This window comes from Rhinopithecus bieti, unplaced genomic scaffold (genome assembly GCF_001698545.2).
Source record: "Rhinopithecus bieti isolate Rb0 unplaced genomic scaffold, ASM169854v2 scaffold_10657, whole genome shotgun sequence".
NCBI lineage: Eukaryota > Metazoa > Chordata > Mammalia > Primates > Cercopithecidae > Rhinopithecus > Rhinopithecus bieti.
The window spans coordinates 844,048-870,523 of NW_016806691.1; the positions used below are offsets into that span (position 1 = coordinate 844,048).

Below are 26,476 nucleotides of genomic sequence, written 5' to 3' on the forward strand. Positions count from 1 at the left end.
ATGTGTCTGCTTCTGGAAATGGACATTAGCAGGGCTTCCCATAAAACTCTGTTGACTTCTGCGGGTTTAGAATAGAGGTTGCACTGGTGAACTCAGTTGCTGCCACACCTCATGGTCTGAGAAAGCTGGCCCTTCCACTCAGAGACAGTGCCTGAGAGGAGACTGCTGAAGCCTCAGTGCAGCAGTGTGTGAGCTTGTCTGCCTCCGCAAACTGTCATTTTATCCAGCATCTGTAGGTTTGCCTTGCCAGATACCACATCAAAGCCTAACCTCTACAGGTGGCTAATGGAACACAGCAAAAAAAAAAAATCACTAAGGGAGCTCATTAACTTTACGATGTAAGACCAAACTAAACAAGTAAAATATGTGGCTCCTACTGATGAGCCACAGGGATGAGACAGAAGAATGTAGTAAATTAAGAAGAAAATTATTAAGAACTTTCAGAAAATGTAATTAGAACATACTCAGAATTTTCAGAGCTAAAATTTCCTAAGAGAAAATTCAACAGATGAACTGATAAGTAACCCCTTGTGAGAGCTGAATCTTTTGTTCCAGAAGATCAAATAGAAACAATTTCATGATGTAAGACACATAGAAATAACATTATTTTTGAAAAGATAAGCAACCTGCAGGAACAAATTCAAGAGGTTTGCGAATGAGTGTTACGGAAAGAAAAAAAAAAGAAAGAAAACAAGACAGAACAAGTATTAGTTTAGGAAATAATAGAAGAAACTTCCCTAGTTTAGAAACACTTAAGGTTGTCAGATTGAAAAGGCTGAGACTTAGATACATTTGATTGCGGGTGGGGCTGTGTGGAAAAAGTTTAATGAAAAAACATACATATCTAGAGATAATGTACAGAAATAACTGAATTTCAGTCATGAGAAAAATCATTCAGAGAGAAAGAGAATCACATTAACAATAGACTTCTCACCACTAACCCTAGAAACTTAAGAGAACATTAGAACAATATCTCATAGCCACGAAAAAGAATCTCTAACAATCCTGTACCTAGATAGGATGTCCTTTATCTCGGTTAAGTAATGGTATGTTCAGTTAGTTTATTTTGTTTAATATGGGAATGCCTTGGTATTGGAGCTACAGTGAACAGGACAAGCAAGTGGACATGTAACTAATTCCTAGGTTAGTGAGAGATAGATGATAAGTCTAGAAAAGAAAATGAAACATGATGACCATACCATCCATGTTAGGTATTTGCAATGCTTAGGGACAATTATTATCTGTATTAATATTCATATTAATACTAATAAAAACTTCCTACAGAAGACCATCCTATTGATAAATGGACAAATAAGGCAACTTGCAGAAGAAAGAAGTATGAAGCGCCAATAAAAATGAAAAGATAAGCATCACTAGCAAGGAAACAAATGGAAATTAAAATAAGACCATTTTTCACCAATCTAATGCAGGCACAAATAGGACTTCTAAGAACAATTAGAGTGATACTGGGAATTAATATAATTTTTTTGATAAATTTGACAATACTTATTGAAATGAATGTGCATATATGTACACTTTGACTTGGCAATCCTACCCAAAGGAAAGTACCCCACAAAATATATATGCACTAAAACATAAGGAGATGTGTATATATATACACATAAGGAGATATATATATATATACACACACACACACACATAAGGAGATACATATATATATATATAAATGTTTATTACAGCATCGTCTGTAGTTGCCAAAGGTCCATCAAGAAAAGAATAGCAAAGTAAATAAGAAATTTCCATACTTTGGAATGAATAAGAAATTTCCATACTTTGGAATGTCACACAAATACTAAAAATAGTAATATCTATGAATATGGAAGAACAGTCAGAAAACTCTAAGTGAAAAAAAATCAAATTGCATGGTAATGTGTAAATTAAGATTCCAATTTTGTGTGAAAATAATAAAAGTTCCAGTATATATTTATCAATTTAAAAATTTACTCATTTCTGAGTTAGAATCCAATGCAGACATTTAAAATCAAATTACAGAAGAATGTCAAGTTTATACATTTGTGATAAAATATCATAAAAGCAGATTATAAAACTGTGTGATAGCTTTATATGAAGAAAAAATTATATTTTAGATAACCCTCTACTTAAGAAACTAACAAATTTATCAACTGCTCATCAACCAGTTACATTAGCAGTCATTTACAGTATCATCAGTTTGGATTTAAAAACAGACAGACTTCAGTAGAAGTCTAATATGCTATAAAATATGAGAGTTTCTGCAAATGTCCCTGGAAAAGACATAAGGACTACATACAAATTAATAATGATTATCTGTGAATAGTGAAACTATTGGCAGTTTATTTTTGTTACTTTCTGTGTTTCTCGGGTTTTTTTCATTGAACATGGAGAAATTTGTCATTCATGACAAAAAACACTTAACAAAAATTCATTTATGATCCTATATGAATTTTAAAATTCATATAAGCTAAAATGTTAATTCATGTTTTAAATAACCCAAGTAAGGATGAATTAAGTCACTAGAAACAGGTCAGCATTTACTCAATATATTTAATACAAGCCAGATTACTATCACTAATATTATATTTATCTTAACATCTCCACAAAGTTCTAGAAATAAGACAGTGGTGAAAGGATAATAAAAACTTAGGACCCCAATTCACCACGCCAAAAGGGAAAAAATAAACTGAAAGCCCAGTCACATAAGAAACTGCCTTTCCTTTTGTTCCTAAGCTGATAACTACAGATAAAAGGTTAGGTTAGCTACTCCACAAGTAACTACTTATGTTCCCCCTATCTTATGTAAAGTGTCTGTTTAATGATGCCAGATGAATACATAATTGACTATTCCCCTACTTGCTGTTTTCTCGTAGAACTTGTAGATTACCCTACCCTCCTTCTCTCCCCTACAGCCCACTTTTCTCCTTTAAATATTGACGCCCTCAAATTCATCTTTGGAGAAAGGCACAGATCACAGACTGTCACTGTGATTGTGTATTTTTTTCTTCCGAGCATATCCTTAACCTTGGCAAAATAACTTCTAAATTGATTGAGACCTGTCTCAGATATTTTTTGGTTTACAACTATGCTAAAGTTTCGGTGCCACAAAAGAAATAGCACTCAAATATAAAATTTATTTTTTAATTCTCAGCAAGGCAATGTAGAAGGGTGCACCCTTACAGATGGAGCAATGGTGAGCCCACACTTGGACAAGGGAGGGGAAGGGGTTCTTATCCCTGACGCACGTGGCCCCTGCTGCTTTGTTGTTCCCCTGTTGGCTAGGGTTAGACCACACAGGCTAAACTAATTCCAGTTGGCTAATTTAAAGAGAATGACGGGGTGAGTGATTTGGCGGGAAAAATGGTTATGGCAGAGCAGGAAATCAGAATGAGTCAGTGTGGAGAATGAGCAGGTAATCGGAATGAGTCAGGATGGAATGAGTCAGGATGGAGTAGGTAATCGGAATGAGTCAGGGTGGAGCAGGTAATCGAAAAAGATTGCCTTATGAGGAAGTTAAGTTTAAAAGTAGAAGGCAAAGAAATTGAACATACTGACATATTGATTCTTTGAAGAGAAATTTAGAACTCATATCTAACAACTATAAGTAATAAATAAGTGAAATAAAAATTGGATTTTCAGTAGCCAAAAATATTACATTATTTTGTTACTTTTGAATGTACTTTATTTCTTCAACTTAAGGCAAGTATAATTTCTTCTGACTTCTTTGTTGTCTTAATATTAGAGTAATATAAAAGGTAGTCACTTAATAAATTAATGTGAAATTATTTCTGATATAAAAATAAAGCTATCAGACTGTTCCCTCTTTACCGTCTGTGAGAATTTTAGGGGGGAAAGCTGTGCATACAAAATGGCCTACAAATAAGATGCAGTAATCAGATGTAAAAACTAATGTACCAGTTGCTTGAACTTTCACTGAACCCTTCTTTGAAAGATGAGGAAGAGTTTTAATTATATACTGAATATAAAAATTATATACTGAATATAAAAATTATCCTATTCATAATTTGCATATAGCACATTTGCAGTCAGTGGTAATTTATTGATCTTGAAACCACCTTTGCAAAATAACAATGAGAAAATTATGGTAGTAAAAGAAATCTAATCTAACTAACCCCCATCTTGCCTTTAACCTCCCAACTGCCCTTAGTCATTCCTGGGCCTGGGCCATGCTAACTTTAGGAGAAATTTATAGTTTAAATGATAATGGCCCTTCCCCAAAACTAAACCACCTTTGTAAAGCTAATGAAAGACGAGATCTTGCTGTGTTGCCCAGACTGGTCTCAATCTCTTGGGCTTAAGCGATATGCCCACCTCAGACTCCCAAAGTGCCGGGATGACAGGTGTGAGCCACTGCACCTGGCCTGGATAAGCGAACTTTCTAGGTAACCAAAGATTTATTGCATTCCGAAACTTTACTAATTGAATGATTCTTTTCCTCAAATATACTGTATAGTTTTTTATCCTTGTATGAATTATATTGAATATGAATTAACTATGTACTTGAAGGTTAAATTGTATAATTATAGCAGTAAATTTTGGGAGGTGTCTGTGTTCTAGACACTATTATAAGTGCTTTATGTGTATTAAAATTAATTTATTATTCATAACAGTCCTCTCAAGATGGATACTTTTATATTCCCATCATACAGTTGAGCAAACTAGGGTACAGAGAGATTGAGTAACCTGCTCAAGAATACATGGCTAATAATGAAATGTTAGTAATATTTTAAAAGCTTTATTTCTGCATCATTAATAGAGCCATAGCCTTCTCCTTATCAATTTGTATCTTAAAAAGAAATCTCACTGACACTTTTTTAATGGGGTGTGAAGAAAAAAATTGCTCTAGTGTTTTAAGTATCCTCATCTCTCTCAAAACCAACGACTGATCTGCTTTCTATCACTGCCAGTTACTTTGTGTTTTCTGGTTTTATATAAATTAAGTCATACAATATATACTTATTTTTTCTAGTTTCTCAGCATATTTTGAGATTCATCCATTTTGTTGTAAATCAGTAATTCATTGTGAGTATTAGTTTATTTTACGGATTTCTCACAGTTGGTTTATCCATTCATCTGTTGATGGACAGTTTTGAGTTGTTTCCAGTTTGGGGCTATAACAAACAAAACTACATGAACATTGATGTACAGGTCTTTGTACGGATGCATATTTCCTTTTCTCTTGGGTAAATATCCATGACTGGAATAGCTACATTATAAGGTAGAAGTATATTTGACTTTTAAAGGAAATGCTAAACTTTTTTCTGAAGTAGTTATACCATTTTACATTCCTACCAGCAGTGTATGAGAGTTTCTGTTTTCCTCTATCTTTGCCAACATGTGATAGGGTATGCCTTTTTAATTTTAGCCATTCTGGTAGTGGTGTAGTGGTATCCCATTATAGTTTTAACTTGCATTTTTCTAATAACTAATGATGTTGAACATTTTTCTCATTTGTTTATTTGTTATTTGTGTGTCTTATTTGGTGAAATGTGTGTTCAAATCTTTTGCCCATTTTTTTAGATGGGTTCCTTGATTTCTTATTGTTGAGTAAGTTCATCTTTTACATCTTGATATCTGTTCCAGTATAATTAATTGAAAAGGTTATCCCTTCTACACAGCATATCTTCTGCACCTTTGTCAAAAATCAGTTGTCTATATATGTGTGGGTTTATTCCCATATTCTTTATTCTGTTCCATGATCTATTTGTATATATTTAACATCATTTTGATTACTCTAGATATATAATAATTTTTGAAATCACACAGTGTTAGATCTCCAACTTTGTTCATTTTCGAAGTTGCTTTTGCTATTGTAGGCCTTTGCATTTCCATATTAATTTTATGTTCATGTCATCAATTTATACAGAAATGTCTGCTGGGAGTTTGTTTGGGATTACATTCAATCTTTGGATCCATTTGGGGAGAGTTGCTATCTTAGCAATATAAACAAGATATATTTCTCCGTTTAAGTATTTTTACTTTCAGCAATGTTTTGTAGTTATCAGTATACAGGTATTTCATCTCCTTTGCCGGATTTATCCCTAAGTATTTCACAACTTTAATGTTGCTGATTTTTTTTTCATTTTCTAATTGTTCTTATTAGTATATAAAAATGCAGTTGATTTTTCTGTATTCGTCTTGTGTCCAGCAGTCATACTAAACTCACTTATTATAGTCAATTCCATTGGGATTCCTATGGAAATGACCATATAAAAAACAGTTTTACTTTTTCTCCCCAATTTAAATACCTTTTCTTTCTCTTGTCTGAATTTACTGATTAGACAATGTTGAATATGATGAAGGCATTCAGTCTTTCACCATCAAGAATGATGTTCTAAATATTTCATAAATCTCTTTCATCAAGTTATCGAAGTTTCCCATTTCTTCCTAATTTACTGAGAATTTTTAATCAGGAATGGATGTTGAATTTTGTCTAATGCTTTTAGTGCAAAGTATTGAGACTGTCATGGTTTTCCTTTTTTAGTTTGTTAATAAGGTAAATTACATTTATTGAACTTCATTAAACCAACCCTGCATTCTTGGATAAACCCCATTTGATTGTGATGTATTTTTTTATAATGTTGAACTTAATTTGCTATAATTTTGTTTAGAATATGTTAATGAGGGATCTTGGCCTGTAGTTATAATGTCTTTGTAATGTCTGGTTTTGTTGTGAGGGTAATGCTGGCCTCATAAAATGAGAGAGGAAGTGGTTCCTTCTCTTCAGTTTTCTGGAAGAGTTTGTATTGAACTGATATTACTTGTTTCTTAAAGAGTTGGTAGAATTTACCAGTGATGCTATCTCATCCTAGAGTTTTCTTTGTGGAAAGGATTTGAATTGGAATTGTAATTTATTTAACAGACGTTGGCTATTCAGGGTACATATTTCTTTTCAGTGAACTTTGGTGGTTTGTGTTTATCAAGGAATTTGTCCATATCATCCAAGTTGTTAAAATTATTGTCATATTAATAATGTGACCTCATTATTCTTTTAATACCTCTAGAATTTGTAGTGATGTCACCTCTTTGATTTCTGTTAGTGGTTCTTTTTTGCCTGATTGGTATGACCAGAAGTGTGTCAATTTTAGTGATCTTCTAAAACAATAACAAAAGAACCCCAGATTTTATTCATTGATTTAATTTTTCTGTTTTCTATTTGATTGATTACCATTCTGATCTCTGTTATTTGCATGCTCCCACATCCCCCACCACTTGCTTTGGATGTCATTTGCTCTAGTTTAATTTGTTTCTAGTTTAAGCTTGTCATTGATTTGAGATTTTCCTTTTGTTCTAATATAAGTATTTTAAGGCTGTAAATTTCCTCTTTAGTATTGCTTTAGCAGCATCCCACAAATTTTGGTATGATGTGTTTTTTAAATTTCCTTTTTTCTCCTTTGATTCATGGGTTATTTAGAAGTATGCAGTTTAGCTTCAAAATATTTGTGGGCTTCCCATAATTTTTTTTATGTGTTTCTAGTTTTGTTCTATTGGGATCAGGAAACATATATTATACACATTTTATTTTTATACATGCTATAAACCCCAGCATATACTGCTATTATTCTTGTTTTAAAGCCTGTTATCTTTTAAAGAAATTTAAGTGAAGCAAATTAAATTTGAATTTAATTATTTTTTTCTGACTCCTACCTCTGTCATTTGGGAACTCTGTTTATATGTATATTGGGCTACATTAAATTGTCCCTCAGTTCACTGATTCTGTTTCTGTTTTATTTTGTGGGTTTTTGTGTGTGTGTTTCATTACGGATAATTTTTGTTGCTGTGCTTTTATGATCAATGTCTAACCTGTCATTCATCCAGCCAATGTCTTTTTCATCTCAGATATTTTATTATTTCTGTTTCTAGAGTTTTGTTTGGGTTTTCTATATTGTCTAACCTTTGGAACATATGGAATATAGTTCATATATGGAACATACGAAATATAGCAGAAGGTTTTAATGTCCTTTTGTGCTAATTTTAACATCTGATTGAGTTATGCATTGTTTTGATTGGTTGATTTTTCATTATGTCTCATGTTTGTCTTACTCTTCGTCTTCTTCTCAACTCTGGAAGTCTGCCAGACTTTGTCTTAGTGCCCCTTCTAAGTGCGCTGACCCAGAAATTCTCACAAGGCAGTAAGCTGGGTAAGAGTAGTAGGGTTCACTTCAGTTGTTTCTCATCTCTCAAGGATGACTGGCCTTCATTGCTTGATGCCAAAGTTTTGAAAACTATTTCATATATTTTGTCTGTTTTTGTTGTTGTTGTTGTTCTTGTTTCAGATGGGATTATAAATCAGCTTCAGCTTATTCCTTCTTAGTTGGTAGAAGTCTGGCCTTTTTAAAAAACAAATTAGTACTCTGGTATAAAATAGTGTGTGGTTGTATTAGGAATAATTTTGATGAGTATTCATGTCAAAAGATCCTCATCGCGTATATTTGAGAGTGATTTATAGCTTTCATCATTTCCATTTAAATATATTCATATCTATGTATGTATAAAGTCCAGAAGATTATACCAAAAATGTTTATTAGCTTGAGGGTGGTATGATACGGGGTCACTGATTTTAGGTATTTTTAAATTGAAAACAGAAAATATCATTTACAGGCCAGCATGAAGAATTTAAAGTGCTAGCCTCTTATTTCAGAGTTATTTGAAGCCTCACATGACAATATGTTGGGATAAAAGATACATCTTTAAATCATCAAATTCTTATCTCTTAAATTAATATGGTAATCTTCCTGATGCATCATTCAGGTTATTGGAGCCAGATGCATATGTCTGTCCTTTCTTTCATAATTTAAAAAGTATATCCTAAGGGAGAAATGCATTATGGTTTGAATTCTGGAGTATCTGGTGAATGCATATGTGACAGAATAATTGGATAATTATAGAGAAAGGTGTTGGAATTGCTGCTTCCAGGTAAAGCATTAATTAAACATACTGCTTCATTTGCCTCATGACAGTAGGATTTAAGTTCTTACTGTTTACAGGGAATTATAATTTATGGTACATGCCATACATCAATCACAATTTTTAAAATATATTTAATTTTGGGAAAGAGGGCAAAACTTGGCAAGTGCCCAAAACACAGCAAAACACAAACATGCAATAATAATAACATCAACTATCACTACCTCCGGATTTCAGATTCTTCTTTCTAAAATGTAGAATTAGCTGAGGTAGTTTGTATGGTTTTCAAACCTACCATTATTAGATTTACAGGAGAAAAATTATACATTAAAATTTAATATCCATACCTGACTGAATTTCTGATGCATTTGTTAATGTCCTTTTAAATTCTTGTTTCTGGTTATTTCATTCTAAGTATATTTGTAGAGACAAATCTATTTTATCCTCTATTTAAGTAGTGATTTTTTTTATTTTTTTCCTTTATCCATATGTATCTATGATAACCTTTATCCCTGTAGATCTATGACCCTAATTCATGGATATACAAAAGAAAGGGATAAGAAGACTTGTCATTTAAATTGCCTACAGAAATTGTTTGACCCTTGTGATTAAAACTACAAAATCTAGTAGTGTGCCTTAGAGAAAGAAAAAAAAACATATATAGATAGATAGATAGATAGATATATTTAAAATACGATAACAGGTAAAAGAACTCCAAATTACTTAGAAACATTCGTTTTGGTGTATTTGTGTGTGTGTGTGTACATGTTTAAAGAAGGTATTAGGATTGTTGCCTACAGATTAAGCAGTAGTTATATGCTTTATTTGCATTATTTTGAGGATGCGAAGAGAAGGCCCACTGTAACACTACATAATGACAGATTTAGTATAACAACATTAAGATGCTACATTTTGGCCAGGTGCAATGGCTCATGGCTATAATCCTAGTACTTTAGGAGGCTGAATTAGGAAGATTGCTTGAGCCCAGTAGTTCAAGACCAACCTGAACAACATAGCAAGACCTCATCTCTAAAAATAATTTAAAAAATGAGCCAAGCTTGGTGGTGCACGTCTATAGCCCCAGCTACGCAGAAGGCTGAGGCAGCAGCATCACTTGAGTCCAAAAGGTTGAGACTGCAGTGAGCCAAAATTGTACCACTTCACTTCAGCCTGGGCAGTATAGACCCTGTCTCTGAAAAACAACAACAACAAAAATAAAGCTACTTTTAAAGGATAATCCATTTACTATCAAACGCTTTTTAAATTGTTCAAAGGCTGGACTGTTTATAAAATATCAATAATAAATGTCTTAGGGATCTGGAAGTATATAGCATTTACTATTCCTACAAAGCCTTAGATATTTAGTAAAGAGGATTGATATATAGAATACCAAAATAGTAAATTGAGCCATTATTTGTCATTTCAGCTAGTGCACTGTGTTTATAAAATTTCTAAATGCTGGTGCAAAATGGTGCATATTCTCCCTGACATTGTAGTCGTCTAAGCACTTGTTAAGATGCTGAGTATATTATTAACATTTGATACTCTGAAATGTTGAACTTTTGGCCCTGAGTAACTAATATTTCAGACAGCATTTTTAGGTTAATGTTATCCATCTTAAGCACTAGATCATATTATTTTACTTTTCTAGCTCATATAAGATAATAGTAAAGTGTAAACATTTTGAATAGTCATTAACGTGTTTAGGGGCAGTATGTGTGAAACTTTTGTTATGATTTGATTTGAAGCCATTTTCCTTTTGCTTCCATATTCTCCATATTGCAAGAACATAAAATTGCACATAAAGAATTAGAAAGATGATCTTATCTGAAGAATTTTCACCCTTTTTGTTTTGTATCTTAACAGTGTTGAAACTCTAGTTTCAAATACATTATAAAATAGTAAAGTTAATAGTCAAAAGAAAGCAAACCACCTGGCTTTGCTGAAGAAACTAAAGTATTTTCTTGGTCATTCCTTTGAAAAATAGGAAGCCAGAATTAGAAAAATTTGAAACCTTGGATAATTTCTTTGGTTTTCTTTGGTTCTACTTGGAGTACATGCCCACCTCCCTCTAAAATGATAGGAATTCAGTATTACTGTAAAGTAGTTTGGGCAAAACGCTGCCACTTCACTCTGTTATGCCTAAAAATGTTTGGCTAGAAACAGCTAAATATAATATTTTATACTTACAGGAATGTAAAAGGGTTGTTTGAACTTCACAAATGTATGTCATGACACAGATGTGTGTCATGAGCATGTAACAGTACTGTGTTTAATACAATTTTTTTTTTTTTTTTTTTTTGAGACGAAGTCTTGCTCTGTGGCCCAGGCTGGAGTGCAGTGGTGCGATCTCAGCTCGCTGCAAGCACCGCCTCCCGGGTTCACGGCATTCTCCAGCCTCAGCCTCCGGAGTAGCTGGGACTACAGGCGCCAGCCACCACGCCCGGCCAATTTTTTTTTGTATTGTTTTAGTAGAGACGGGGTTTCACCATGTTCGCCACGATGGTCTCAATCTCCTGACCTCGTGAGCCGCCCTCGTCGGCCTCCCAAAGTGCTAGGATTACAGGCGTGAGCCACTGCGCCCGGCCTACAATTTGTTTTCAAAATATTTTGTTAACTTAGAAAATGAACTAGCTGATATTCAAATTTTGGAAGTTAAACGTTTGCTCTGTTTTATGTCTGTATCTTGGGCTATATTTTGTAGTAAATCAGAGACCAAAAGATTGATTTTGAAATATATAAATATGCTGTTCTGAAGTTAATACTGTGTAAACTTTGAGTAAGCATTTTGTCTTAAAGGTGTAATAAAGCCATAAAGCGGCATTATTGCTTTATAAACTTAGAATAATAATTTGCCATATTAGTGCAGAGTTCAAAAAGTACTATATATTTTGCAAAATAATGACTTACTCATTATTGAATAATACAGTTATTTGAGAGTATTCGTGTCTAGAATATTTTATGAAGTACTGATTTCACTGACATATTTTGAAATATTTTCAAATCGGTAAAAACCCTTTTTTTCAACATGGGTTATATTAAACAAGTGACTTTTATTTGCATGATTAGGCTATAATTCTCCAGGGGAAGGTACTGGAGAGTAAAATTTTTTTCAAAGTAAGAATTTATAAAATTAAAATTCACGGTTACAGTTATAGCCTTACTCTTTAATTCATGATTAATAAAATTTCTCTTTCAGACAGCAAATGGATACATCTTGTTTTTTCATATTACATCTACAAGAGGGGACAAGTACCTTTATGAACCAGTGTATCCCAAGTAAGTTTGTTGCCTTTCATTCTTTTAATATGTGATTCACAGGCTTTATGTTCAGAAAAACATTACAGTTTTGAGTTGTCTGTAGTGATTAGAATAAAACTAAGCCAGCATTTTCCAAATAGTGTTTCAAAAATTACCAGGTCTTTGAACTATCATGTCTTGAATAAAGAATTCTTTAAGTCTGGGAATCTTGGTGATAAACTATATCAAGACTATTTTCTTGGGCATTCAGAATTACTGTTAATATACTCCAGGTCTAGCATTTCTCAGTCCTTATTAGGGAAGAGCTATGAGATGGTGAGAGGAAGAGTTGAAATGTTGGTAAGTTACAAGTACTTTCGCGTGTGCTTTTGTATATGCATAGAAAAAAAGAACCCCAGAGAGTTATTACCTCTTGATTTAAATTTGGGAAAAACATGGACTTTTGCCCTTTACACTGTGTAGTTATGTATGTNTAGTTAATAGGGCCAAGTCTTACTACTTTTATATAAAATAGATATATAAATTGCCAGTAAGCACACAGAGATTCCAGTAGATAAATAGGGAAAAGTAGTCTCATAAAAGGAAATACTGTAACTAACAAACTCAAGAGAAAGTATTTAGACCCAGTAGTAACCCAAATAAAATAAACATTAATTATAACCATTTTTTCAACCCACACATTTTAATATATTAAAATAGTTTTTAAAAATTGTTACTGCTATCTGGGGTATAATAAAAGTTGTATTGCACACTTCTGATACACCAAGGTGTGATAATAGGGAGTTGATTAACAAGTTAACTGTGGTACGTCCTTCTCTTACGGTGATATGTAGTCATTATGTCTCAGAAAAATTTATAAACTTAAGAACCTGACCATATTATAATGCCAAGTGGAGAAACAAGTCATGCAAAATTATATATGTAATATGACCACAACTATATAAAACAAAACAACGAAAGTCATCTAAAGACAAAATCTAGAGCAATACAAATATTTATAGTAATTGCTCCTGAATGTAGAACTGTAGTGATTCTTCTGCTTTTCAACTCTTAAATTTTCAACTAGTTAGATTTTCTTGATGGTATAGCCACTTGTTTTTGTAACAAATATAGTGCTAACTGAGGTATTCGGTTTTGGAAATCTTTAAAGTACAGACATTTTTTTGATGATGGGATTCAATTTAATTTGGTTATTTTTCAATAAAAATAGTGCAAAGAGTTTTGACACATGAATATAGTGCAAAATGATAGGAACATCGTGATGTAGTTAGACATTTTAAATTCAGTTTTATGGATAAAACAAAATAAATGAATTTTTTTCATTCTAAGTGATAATTTTGTGATTCTTTTGAAGAACTGTTATAATCAATGACTAAAATTAGATTTACTTGTGCATTTTGAACTATTATATTTGTTTTATTGCTTAATTTAGACATGTTCCTATAAATAAAAAGCAATAATCAGAAACAACAATTTAACTTCATTAATTTATGTTCCTGTGGGCATGGTAGAGAAATAACTTCTCTTGAAACAGTGAAAATTCTATTTTCTTTATTTCAGTTCACTAATAGAATTACATGTTTATAGTGTTTTTGGAATGGTATTTTGAGACCCACTTTTTGTGTTCCAGAAAAGTTTTAAGAATCAGTTTGTTTCTTTTCTGATTCTGAAACTGCAAGAGACACCAGTTAACTAAGTAGTCCTGACAATGCATGAACTTTGCTGTGTTTGACTCTGTGTGTTAAGGCAGAGAACTAAATAAAAAACATACTCTCTTTCTTAATTTGGGCATTCTTTTCCTAAATTGAAGGTTTTAGGTTTCAGTGACTGGCCTCAATAAAATGTGCCTTGCTTTAGAGCAGCTTGAATGATCGTTAAAGATACAGGCTTTGGTGTCAGATAGACCTGGAATTAAATGTTTGCTGTGCCACTTTTCAGCTATATGATTTCTTTCAAGTTATTTAATACCACCAAAATCTTTCCTCATCTGTAGAGTAGGAGAACAGTAGTAATCATCTCATAAGATTAAATGAGATCATTCATATTTAATGCTTAAGTAAGCACCTAGCTTATGGGATAATTAATAAAGGACAACTGTTTTTAGCAGTAATTTTTTTAACCAAGTGTTTACTCCATTTCTAAGCTTTTGAGTAATTTTTTAAATATATATATATATTTCTACTTGATATTTTACTTCTTTGCCAGAGTCTCAATTCTAGTAACTGCTACCTAAAATCTCTTATATGAAAATAGTTCTGCAGATTGAAGTCAGCCTGTTGTGTATTTGTGTGCTAGACTATTCTAGTTATGTTACTTTAGTAAGTTTCTTGGTTTTTCTGCAGAACTCATTTGTACAATGGGAATAAAAATAACTTCTTTAATTGTTAAGAGGATTATGTGAATTCATAGTCTTAAAACCTGAAAAATAGTGGTTATATAAGGTTTTGAGAAAAGTAAAGTTTGGTTTTGACAGTGGTATCTTCATTGTCATCTGTGCCATTATAAACCCTTGTGTAGTTTGGGATACTGTTCTAAGCACTTTTTAGTACTTATTTAATCTCTGTGGCAACCCTGTGAGGTAGTTAGGTATAACTATTATACAATTGCTGCATAGAGAGGCAAAGTAACTCACCCATAGTCACACGCTAATTAAGTTGCACAGCCAGGATTGAGACATAAGTGTTGCAGCTCTAAAGTCTGTGCTATTAATTAGTAATATACTGTCTCAACCCTGTTTATGCTCCATCCAGCTACTACTTTGGGGTTTATCTAGGAGTAGAGAATGGAAAAAAAAAAAGGAGAAATGATCTGGAGTGGTTTCTAATAGTCCTGAAGAATAGAGGCAGTGTAATTACTGAGGCCAGTGGTTAATTATCCTCTTCTCACTTACTGACAGAAATTCTGTTGTCTCTTGTTTCTCTTCTCTAAATCTTATGAATTTGTCACATGAGTTTTTCTAGAGTATCTTAACTTCCCTGTATTATGTGACAGCATCTTAGCCTCAGACTGCATATCCTTTTCCACAATGCTCCATCTGAGAACACAGGTCAGATGCCTCATGATCTTTCCTAGTTTCCACCTCGTGTTGTTTCTAGCATCCTTCCTATAGATGTTGGGAGTCAGTCTTCAACAATGGTGGCAGTCTTAAGTGACTCTGTACCTCAAAGATCATTTATTCTTTGATGAATGAATTTTCCATTTTAGAAATCTTAGATTCCATTGTATATTACAGTATCTCTTCATATTAGTTACACACACCAGTGGGCCAGACTAGTTGAAGGTTGTCTGGACATTTTATTTTATGGCTTGGAAATTTTAGTGAAATTAATGAAGGAAACTTACAGGGATAATTAAGAAATAATTTGTGTTTAGCTTTAAAATGTGTTCATATGCTTATGTTTAAATAGAAGTTTAGTAGATCTTTAAATTGCACATCATATTTAATTTCAGCATAATGAAAATAATTTAAACAAATATGTCATCATAATGTATACTCTGTTGACAGCAGAGATTTTCCCCCCTTCTTCCTGTCTTTTCACTGCTACTACTACCCTCTTTTTTGTTAGAGACTAGCATTATTGAGGCTGTTTCTTAAAAAAAAAAAAAGTTTCTGTACTAAAATTCAGTACATTTAATTATTATATGGTAAAGATACTGATCTTTTTCACTGAAGAAAAAAAAGTCACTCCAAAATATAATCAAATCTCCTTCTCCTCTTCCCCCTCCACCCTCCCAACATAATTTCATCAGATGGTGATACTTCTAATGCCAGCTCATTACTAATGAATTACTGCCAGCTGGAAAGGAAGAAGAGAAAAGCTACTTGAGGTTAGCAATTTTTAACTTCAACACAACTTGCCCCTTCTAAAATCCAGCTTCTTTGCAGAAGAAACCTACAGTAAGGGACAGAAGCATCTAAATCATACCAAATTTAGAGGCGACAAGAGTTCTGAATTAGTTAGACTCATGAAAGTTTCCCTCAACACATGTTTATTTCTTTTTGTTAATATGTTCTGAGTGTTCGTTTTCTAGAGAGGAACTTTAGCCACTTTTTCCCTGTATTTCTAATAATAAACCTTGTTCTACATTCAGTTTATAAACTTGACGAAGTATGTTAGTGATCTTAATGTTTTTTGTTCTGCTTGAGCCTCTGAAAACATCCCATGTATAGTTTGATTTCAGTGTGTTTTTATTCTGTAAATGTGCATGGGTGACCTTTCACTATTGAACTTTGCATATTACATGCATCCATTACTTCATATTATAGTTGCATGAGCACTTATTAACAGGATTGGTAACAGAGTTATTACATAAGTTCTGGATAGTGAAAACTACTCCCTTATTGGCCACACTTCCAAGGATGGCACCTGAGTCCAAAGAATGATAGGACTGGTAAAAAATCTGCCCAATTCAGGGAGCCCTGCATGTTGTTTCTGTCAGACTGGAGGCTGTCTCAATGTGTGATAATGTAAATGATAAGCAGTTTTTGTTTTTTGGTGTTTTGTTTTGTTTTAGTTTGGTTCTTTAAAGAGTCTGGTGAAAGGGTACTACCTCTTTCAAAACTCTTCTGAAAATTATTTTCATCCATGTGTCTATCCATTTAAAAGTAATGAATTTTGTCCGGCTCTACACATTATTGTAGATACTAGAGATCTAACAGTGGAAAAAAACAACAAAACAAAAAATCCTGCTGATAGAACTTGTTATTCTTCTAGTAGAGGGTGATAAGTGAAATACATTATGAGTTAGGTGATCCACTCTATGGAGAAAAATAAAGCAGGGTAAGGGAATAGAGAGTGGGACATGACTTAAAATAGCAGTCGGTGTCTTCACTGAGAAGGTGACATATAAAAGGATCTCAAAGATGATGAGGTAACAAAATATACATCTAGAGGAAGACCATTCTGGATTGGTGAGATTTAGCAGGTACGAAAATTCGTAAGAAGATACCGTGAATACATTTTAGGTCCTATAATAATTTATAGTTAGTAAGAAATGATGAATTTTTTATTAGCTGTAAAAATGAAAATGCAGTCTGATTTTTAGGTAACTGAATCCTGGGAAAGTCAAGAGCCTTTTTTTTTTCTTCCAGTAAATGGCACCACCATGTATTTGAGTTTATTCACTCTTCCTGCCCACTAACATCAATAGCCAGTCTCTATCTAGTCCAGTATATTCTACCTTGTGTGTCATTTCTTTTCCCTCCTCGTAATTCCCAATGACAGTAGTTTGGTTTAGGTCTTGTCACTTTTCTCCTGGATTACTATTATATCATTTTTTTTGAGACAGAATCTCACTCTGTCGCATGGGCTGGAGTGCAGTAGTGTGATCTTGGCTCCCTGCAACCTCCACCTTCTGGATTCAAGCCATTCTCACATCTCAATCCTGAATAGCTGGGACTACAGGCATGCGCCATCGTGCCTAGCTAATTTTTGTATTTTTACTAGAGATGGGGTTTCATCATGTTGGCCAGGATGGTCTTGAACTCCTGACCTCAAGTGATCTGCCTGCCTCGGCCTCCCAAAGTGCTGGGATTACAGGCGTGAGCCGCTGCACCGGGCCTATTATGTCTTCTTAATCTCAAATTCATGTCTAAACCTCACTCACCCCCTACCAAGCCAAACATGCTATTGCTTTGCTACACTTTATTACAATTACCATCATCTTTTGTACAGTTGTATGAGGTAGAAAACCTTGAATTCTTTATTTCTTCCTCTGGATTGTTTCTTCATTTTCCGTATTTGTTCAATCATCAAATTTTATTGATTGATTATAGTTTTCCAGTGCCTCTGGAATTCATTTAACTCTACTTTACTCTCATTGGTCTTTTTAGGGGCCCTCATGTCCTCCTCCTTGTCTATTAAAAAAGCTTATTCCCTAACTCATTTCTCTTCCCCTAGTCTCTTTTGCCTGCATAATGAAGTTTATCATTTGCATTGATAACATTTTTTTTTCCCCAAAACAAAGTCCAAGCTCTCTGGCCTGGCATTTAGAACCTACTTTCTCCTTATTGTGAACACATCGAACCCACAATTCCTATTTAATGCCTTGGTTCCTTTGTTATTTGCTGTATTCAGTGTGACTCCCCTGCTATCTTTTTTTATGTAAGAAATTTATCTGACTTGGTTTTCAAGCTCAGGTCAGACATCTGTTGTACTCTATAAACCTTCTGCCCTCAACTCTCCTATATCCTCCCCTGTACCCAATAAATAACTGATCTGGCATGTGCGTTCCCATAGTACGTTTTAAAATTTTACACTAATTCTTGAATACCTTCTTATTTAAAAAAAAAATCCAACGAGAGATCTATAAAGATAAAAAGTAAAAAAAAGTGAACTTTGCTTTTTTAGATTCTAATCTCATTTCACTCTCCAGTTGTCCTATATCTCTTGAGTAAATAAATACCTAGGAATAGAATTGCTGGGCCATATCACGTGTCTAGTAATTTTAGATTGGATGTTAAATATTGTATTACATTATCCATTGTCTGATTTTTGTCCTTTTCCTTTAAAGAGTATTGAAGGTTGTTTTGGGTGGCAGTTAAGCTACTTGGAGATCTTACTGATCTTTTGAGGCTTTTTGTATGTTTTTTAGGATGGATTTAACTGTTAAGCTAGCTTAGCCCTTCTGAAATCGCCACTGAATGTCCTGGGTCTTTAACAAGGTCTCTCCATTCTGGCTAGTCAACTCTGAAATGTCTCCCAGTCCTATATGAACTGGGTAGCCAAAAACCCTAGCAGTCATTCTTTGCCTGTATTTATGGAGTGTCACTGTGTATTTGTGTAGTATTCAGTAAGACTCAGGGGAAACTCCTGCAGATTTCTAGAGCTTTTCTGTGTGTGTCTCCCACATCACTGGTGCTCTACTTCACAAATAGCTGCTTCTGCTTCTCTGAACTTTAATCTTTTTCTCCTAAACTTAACAAAGCTGCCATACTATGCTTGGGTTCTCTCTCCCTACATGAAGGACAAAATCTTAAGAGGTTAGAAGGTGACATCTGCCAGAAAACCTGTTTTCCTTCCCTCATGATATCGGTCCTGTGCTGCCTGCTGTCTCATGTCTGAATATGGTTGGTTGATCTGTTTTGTTCAGTTCTCTTGTTTCTGGTCACTAGTTTGGTACCAGGTACTCTATTAGTAGAATAATAAAATGACCATCTATGTGTCCATCAGTCAGTTTGAACAATTTTCAGTCTTTTTCCACTGGAGTATATTTAAGCACATCCAAGATACCATTATTTCATTTCATCCAGAAATATTTTTTATTATTGTGAGCATTCCAGTACACAATGGTGAATGCAAATGATGAAATATGAGGCCTGGAGTTTTGGGAAAAGAAATCGTTCTGAGCCTTTCCAGAATTACGGTTGGAAAACTAGAGCCTCTTAGTCCCAGAATTTACATAGGACTGCCAGAACTTTCTAGATCAAGCCTTACACATTTCAGAATCATCTCAAATGGGATTCATCCTCATTTATTGTATGCCTACTATCTGTAAAACACTTGCTATACACTGCTACTGAACATGCTAATGAATAATTGTTTAAAGTTAATGGCAATATAAAATAACAGATTGCCAGGTGAATATCTTGAAAAGTCATAATAGTATTTCAGGGTAAAGTGATTAGTTGTCAAGGGAAGTTTTGTAAATAAGGGGACTTGAGTTCTATACTTGGGAGAAAAGTCAGGACTTAGGTAAGTTATATTGCAAGGAAAAACACTGTAATTAATTGCGTTCTTGAAGTTTCTGTTCCCCCACACCCCAAATCTGTTAGGTTATTTGCCACATTATTCTTTTCTTTAACTGGCACTTAAAGCATTTGTTATCTCCTGCACAAAAGAATCTGTTCAAAGAAATGGCTATTGAATTTAATTGTGAGTCAGTTTTCTGCATCACCTGATCTAGCCCTCCAAAGCATACTTGACATGCTTTAAAAGCAGTCTTCTTTTAAGACTTTTATGTAGTTTTTATGCTACACTTGTGGGTATTGTGGTTTGATTTTTGTTTTTTACCAATTTGATGAGAAATTACTCCCCCCTCAATGTCCTGGGAAGTTTGACTAGTGGTTGACCCATCCCATAGAAACATTTTATGTTTTTCATGGCCCTTTAAGGGCCACTCATTAACCTGAATGCCTTATCATTCATTGGAATAGAAAACTGGGAGGGTTTACTTTTAATTATAAAAGTCAGTGTGTGTCAAATACATTAATAAAAGAAAACTGGCTTAGCTTCATTTTTCCTACTTTCTTATTTTTCTTAGACTTGCTATTACTACCTCAAATAAATATCCAGTTTAGAGATATGGAAAAAAATATGGCAATTGGAATCAGGGAGGCCCAGGTCCTAGTTCAGATTCTACTTTTTCCCAAGACTTTGGAAAAGCCACTTTCTAAAGTTGCTTTCTGTGCTGTGTGTCTATAAAATGAGAAAAATGAGTTATTATTAGATTCTTAATAAGTTGCAACTGGTATTGTTGCCTAGGTTGCCTTTTGAATTATGTAAATATAATCTGCCTCCATTGCATGTTTAAGACAATTTATATGTGTTTAGAAAAGAAGGGAATTCTAGTTCGTTAACTGCGAGGTTTTAGAGTGAACTAGAATTTGAAGAATGACAAAACTTTAAGAAGTTGCCAAAAAATACAGGTGTACTTGTTCAAAAGCAAGTCTCAGATTGAGTCATACATCAAATGTAAGCAATAACAGACTTGACTCCTCTGGGGAATTTTGGCAGAGTATTCATTTATACAATACTTGAAAATTCCAAGTATTTACAAAGGTAGCTTATTTAATATAGTGTGAAACTCATTACATCATATCCTTGAATAATGTCATAATATCGATGAGGGAAAAAAATTGATCCCTGGCCAGGGCCACTGTCAATCTGGAATTTTCATATTCTCCCTGTGTCTGTGTAGCACTGTGGTTTCCTCCCACATCCCAAAGATGTACACTTTAGGTGAATCGGCGTCTGCATGGCCCCAGTCTGAGTGAGTGTGGGGTATGTGTGTGAGTGCGCCCTCCAGTGGAATGACATCTGTTTCAAGGTGGGCTTCAGTTTTGGCCCCGAGCTGCTGGAATGGGCCCTAGCCACCTGTAATTCTGAACTGGAATTAATGCGTAAATGTTTTTATTCATCTTTCTTAAATGTATGTATAGCTTACATTTATGTCAATGTCTTTTTTTTTCAAAAAACTGTTTGTATATTGCATATATAAATAAAATATAAAAGTAACATTTTATAAAACTTTCTAGAGAGACAAATTCCACACAAGTGGTAAGGGCAACCTCGTGTCTCTAGATTTGTTCTGTTTCATAAATTGGATTTTAATGAATCCTATGTAAATCAATTTTGTAAATAAAGTGTAATTGTTGGATTTTCACATCTTAGATTTTTGCAATTTTATCAGATTTACAACACTTTCTGATATCTGTTCACTCTGATTCTGAAACTAAATTATATTATTGGATTTCATACACAGTATTAAAATAGGTGGCGGTTTACCAAGATTAAACTTTAAAGCATATTTGAAAGTTGTCCATCTATAAATAAGACAAATTGTCTACAGAATTAGCTTTATATAGCCAGTAATGTGTAAACCTCTTGGCTCTAAGTACTACAACAACTTAGAATGCATTAAGAAAACTGTCACACGATCTGAAACTGCGTTAAAAAAAATTCCCTTTTTTTTTTTTTTTTTTTACTGGTTTCTTGTCTCTCAGGGTCACAGTTCTCATGGGCTTCCCCCACCCTACCCCACCAAGTTTCCTTCATTGACATTTCTGTTCTTTCCTTGACAAATTCTGCCATGGCTTGTGGGGAGACCACCTGATTAACCAGTACGGAACTGGGAATGACTGACAATTCTTAGCTAGTTCTATAAATTTTGTTAGTTTGTTTTTCTTAGCCCCAGTTAATCTCAAATAGATAGAAATTTAGAACATTATTGAGGGGATTATAATGGGATTAATCCCTTTTGCCTCTCCCGTAATGTATTCAGCTGTTTCATTTCTTTTTGTTCATATGCGATTTTGTGTTTTCAAAGTAAAAAATCAGAATATTTATTTAGCGTTTACTTTGGCTTAAAATATTCAATTTATTAAAGCTTCAAAATAATAACTGTAGTTCAGACTTTTAAGTTCCATCTACAAATCTTAAAAATCTATTTGTAAATCTAGCAAATTTCAACACTTTTAGAGGGGAATCTTACAAATTAAATTCTCTTATGTGTATTAATGTATATTTATAAATATGCCTTATAAATATATAATAAACTATATATTTTGTTTCTTTTTAAAACACTTGAATTGTCTAGCAAGCTTTGTACCATTTTATGAGCAGGTATTTCTGCCAAAGCATGATATATGCATTGTGTAAACACCTTCATTCTACACAATTGCAAACTAAAACAAAGCTTATGGAAAATCGTTGGAACAGATCACTTAAGACTTCCTATAACTTTGAACTAGAGGAGTCACAAATAATAATCTTAATAAAAGTTAGAAGATACTAAGTTTTTTCTTTTCCATGTAGTTTCACAAAGGCAAGTTATAAATATATATATATTTTTTCAAATAAGTTTAATTTCCTACTGCTTCCCTACTCTTCACATTCTTTTCCCCAGTTACCCTACCTAACTTTTAGTTCAGATTCTTCTCAGAATCATATGGTCAAAGTCTGGTGTTTAATTTCCCTTCATGTTTCTTCTCAAAATTTATCAAAACTACCACTGTGACTTAAATTGGCTGTGTTCTATTTCATTAGTGCAACTAAACAATAACTTGTTATACTCCATCTGTGGTGTAACTGTGGTATAGTTGGCTCTTCTGTTTGAGACCTATAGAAAAGTTCTGAATGTTTTTATTCTTTTCATGAGTGGATGTGTACATAGCACTCCTGATGGAGATATTTATCCTGTTTATGGGCATCTGTATTTAATCCTTTGCAGTATATTGATTTAAATGCAAAGTGTTTGGGCGGGGTGAGGTGGCTCATGCCTGTAACCTTAGCACTTTGGGAGGCCCAAGGCAGGTGGATCACTTGAGGTCGGGAGTTCAAGACCAGCCTGGCCAACATGGCAGAACCCCGTCTCTACTAAAAATACAGAAATTAGCCAGTGTGGTAATCCCCGCTCCTCAGGAGGCTGAAGCAAACTGCTTGAACCGGGAGGTGGACATTTCAGTGCGCCGAGATTGCGCCACTGCACTCCAGCCTGGGTTACAGAGCAAGACTCCATTTAAAAAAAAAAGTTCAGTTACATTTTCTCTTGAAAATTCAGGGGTTTTTTTGTATCCATCTTCCTTACCTTGTATACTTTAACTTAACTTTTGCTCTGTATAATTCGTACCATAACATTGGTGTGAATATGGTAGGTAATGTATATCAAATCTGTTATCTGTTTTTGCACACAATCTATGCTTTTCGTGAGAAAACCAAGGTAATTAAAATATTGAAGCTGGTTAGTTTCTTAAGCACATGACTGGAATCAAAAGTACACTGAGTAACTATTAACATTTAATAAACTCAAAATGTCAGAAAACACAGGCGCATACATCCCACTTATACAGGGATCCACGTATTAAGCATCATCAATTTCCTGGAATAGCTAAGATTCAGGAAATAAGGCCTCAAAGGGGACACTGAGCAGCCAAAATGGATGTATTCATCCCATTGATGAGGTGTTCCTCATCTTTTACTCATTCAAGACATTTGTTTGTTTGGGGCTATATACAAGGCAATAGTGTGAATTAGAGTTGATTTTTTCCCAGTCTGAAGCTCATAGTTTATTAAGGGGACAAAAGTTAAATTCAGATAATATCAAATACACTGTAAAAGTGACGTGTACTATAAAGGAGCTACAGATAAAGAGCTTTTGGGAGGCAGTTGAGAAGGGGAACATACTTTCAGTGTATTGTATTGTAAAGAGAGTAGCATCTGAACTGAGTCATGAGGTATATTAGTCTATTCTCAAACTGGTATAAATAAACGCCTAAGACTGGATAATTTATAAAGAAAAGAGGTTTAATGGATTCACGATTCTGCAGACTGCACAGGAAGAATGGCTGGGGAGGCCTCAGGAAACTTATAGTCATGACAGGAGAAGGGGAAGCAGGCACCTCTTAAGTGGCCAGAGCAGGAAGCTGGGGAGAGGTGCTGCACACTTTTGTTTTTTTGTTTGTTTTTGTTTATTTGAGACAGAGTCTCGCTCTGTTGCCAGGTTGGAGTGCAGTGGCACCATCTCGGCTCACTGCAAGCTCCGCCTCCCAGGTTCAAGCAATTCTCCTGCCTCAGCCTCCCGAGTAGCTGGGACTACAGGCACACACCGCCTTGCCCAGCTAATTTTTTTTTTTGTATTTTAGTGGAGACGGACTTTCACCATGTTGCCCAGGCTGGTCTCGACCTCCTGAGCTCAGGCAGTCCACCCACCTCGGCCTCGCAAAGTGCTAGGATTACAGGCGTGAGCCACTGCATGCAGCTGTGCTACACCTTTTTAAACAACTAGATCTCATGATAACTTACTATCACAAGAACAGCACCAAAGGGGAAATCACCCTCATGATCCAGTCACCTCCCACCAGGCCCCACCTCCAACATTGGGGATTACAATTTGACATAAGATTTGCACAGGGACACAGACCCAAATCATGTAATTCCACCCTTGTCCTGTCCCCAAATCTCATGTCTTTCTCACATTTAAAATACAATCATGCCTTCACAAGAGTCCCCCAAAGTCTGAACCCGTTCCAGCATTAATCAAAAGTCCGAAGTCTCATGTGAGACAAAACTAGTCCCTTCTGCCTATGAGCCTGTAAAATCAAAAAAACAAGTTAATAACTTCCAAGATACAATGGGAATGTAGACATTGGGTAACACTCCCGTTCCAAAAGGGAGAAATCAGCCAAAAGAAAGGGGCTGTAAGCCCCGTGCAGATCTGAAATGCAGCAGGGCAGTCATTAAATCTTAAAGCTCCAAAGTAACCTCCTATGACTCCATGTCTTACGTAGCATTAAGTACATTTACAATGTTTTGTACAACTATCACAATTATCTAGTTCCAGAACTTTTACATCACTCTGAGCAGAAACCATGGATTCATTAAGAAGTCATTCCCTGTTCTCTACTGCTCCCAACCCCTAGAACCATACATTTGTTTCCTGTCTCTCTCTGAATTTACCTATTCAGGATACACTGTATAAATAGAATAATACAGCATGTACCTTTTGTGTCTTATTTAATTTCTGAATACTTGTATACATGGAATCACACACTGTGTACTTTTTGTGTCTTAATGTAATGTTTTCAAGGTTAATTCATGTTGTAGCATGTATCAGTACGTCATTTCTTTTATGGCTGAATAATGTTTTGTTATGTGGATTTACCACAGGGTGTTTATCCATTAATCAGGTGATGGACATTGAGGTTTTTTTCACTTTTTGACTATTGTGAACAGTCCTGCTATGACTAGGAGTGTTCATAGCAATTGTTCATGTACAATTCGTATTTAAACACCTGTTTTCAATTCTTTTTGGGTATATACTGGGAAGTAGAATTGCTAGGTTACGTGGTAATTCTGTGTTAAACTTTTTGAAAAACTGCCAGACTATTTTCCCACAAGTCATTCATGATGGTTCTGGTTTCTCCACATCCTCATCAACACTTGTTATTTTCTGTTTTTTTTATCCCAGTGAATGTGAAATAGTATCTCATTATGGTTTTCATTTGTATTTCGCTAATGATTAATGACATTGAACATACTTTCATTTGCTCTTTGGCCATTTGTGTATCTTCTCTAGATAAATATCTATTCAAGTCTTCTTCCCACTTTTTTTTTTTCTTTTTTTTTTTAGAGAAAGATTCTTGCTCTGTCATCCAGGCAGTGGCACAATCATAGCTCACTGCATCCTTGATTTCCTGGCCTCAAGCAATCCTCTCACCTGAGTCTCCAGAATAGCTGGGACTACAGGCATGCACCACTACACCTGGCTAATTTTTAAATTTTTTGTAAAGATGAGATCTCACTATGTTGCTCAAGCTAGTCTTAAACTCCTGGGTTCAAGCAGTTCTCCTGTCTTGGCCCCCCAAAGTGCTAGAATAACAAGTATGAGCCACCGTGCCCCTTCTTTTTAATTGGGTTGTTTATCTTTGTCTGAGTTGTAAGTCGTCTTTATATATTCTGGATACTAGATCCTTCTAAGATACATGATTTTCATATTTTTTTTCTCATTCTCCGGGCTTTTTACTTTCTTGGTAGTATATTTTGCACAAAAAAGTTTAATCTTGATGACATCCAAT

At 34.4% G+C, this 26,476-nt stretch overlaps 1 protein-coding gene across 4 annotated transcripts in view; it reads left to right on the plus strand.

Annotated features, from left to right (window-relative positions):
• RIC1 (RIC1 partner of RAB6A GEF complex) overlaps nucleotides 1–26,476 on the plus strand; it is a 147,684-nt gene that overhangs the window by 51,432 nt on the left and 69,776 nt on the right. For 2 of the 4 annotated variants that reach the window (XM_017877436.1, XM_017877435.1), the window contains exon 3: nucleotides 12,122–12,201. The exons of 1 other annotated variant lie outside the window; for it this stretch is intronic. In XM_017877436.1, coding sequence (XP_017732925.1) covers nucleotides 12,122–12,201 — 80 coding nt within the window. Of the gene's footprint in view, nucleotides 1–12,121; nucleotides 12,202–15,933; nucleotides 16,012–26,476 lie in introns of those variants that run through there. One more of the 4 variants, XM_017877437.1, reaches the window with a different exon arrangement.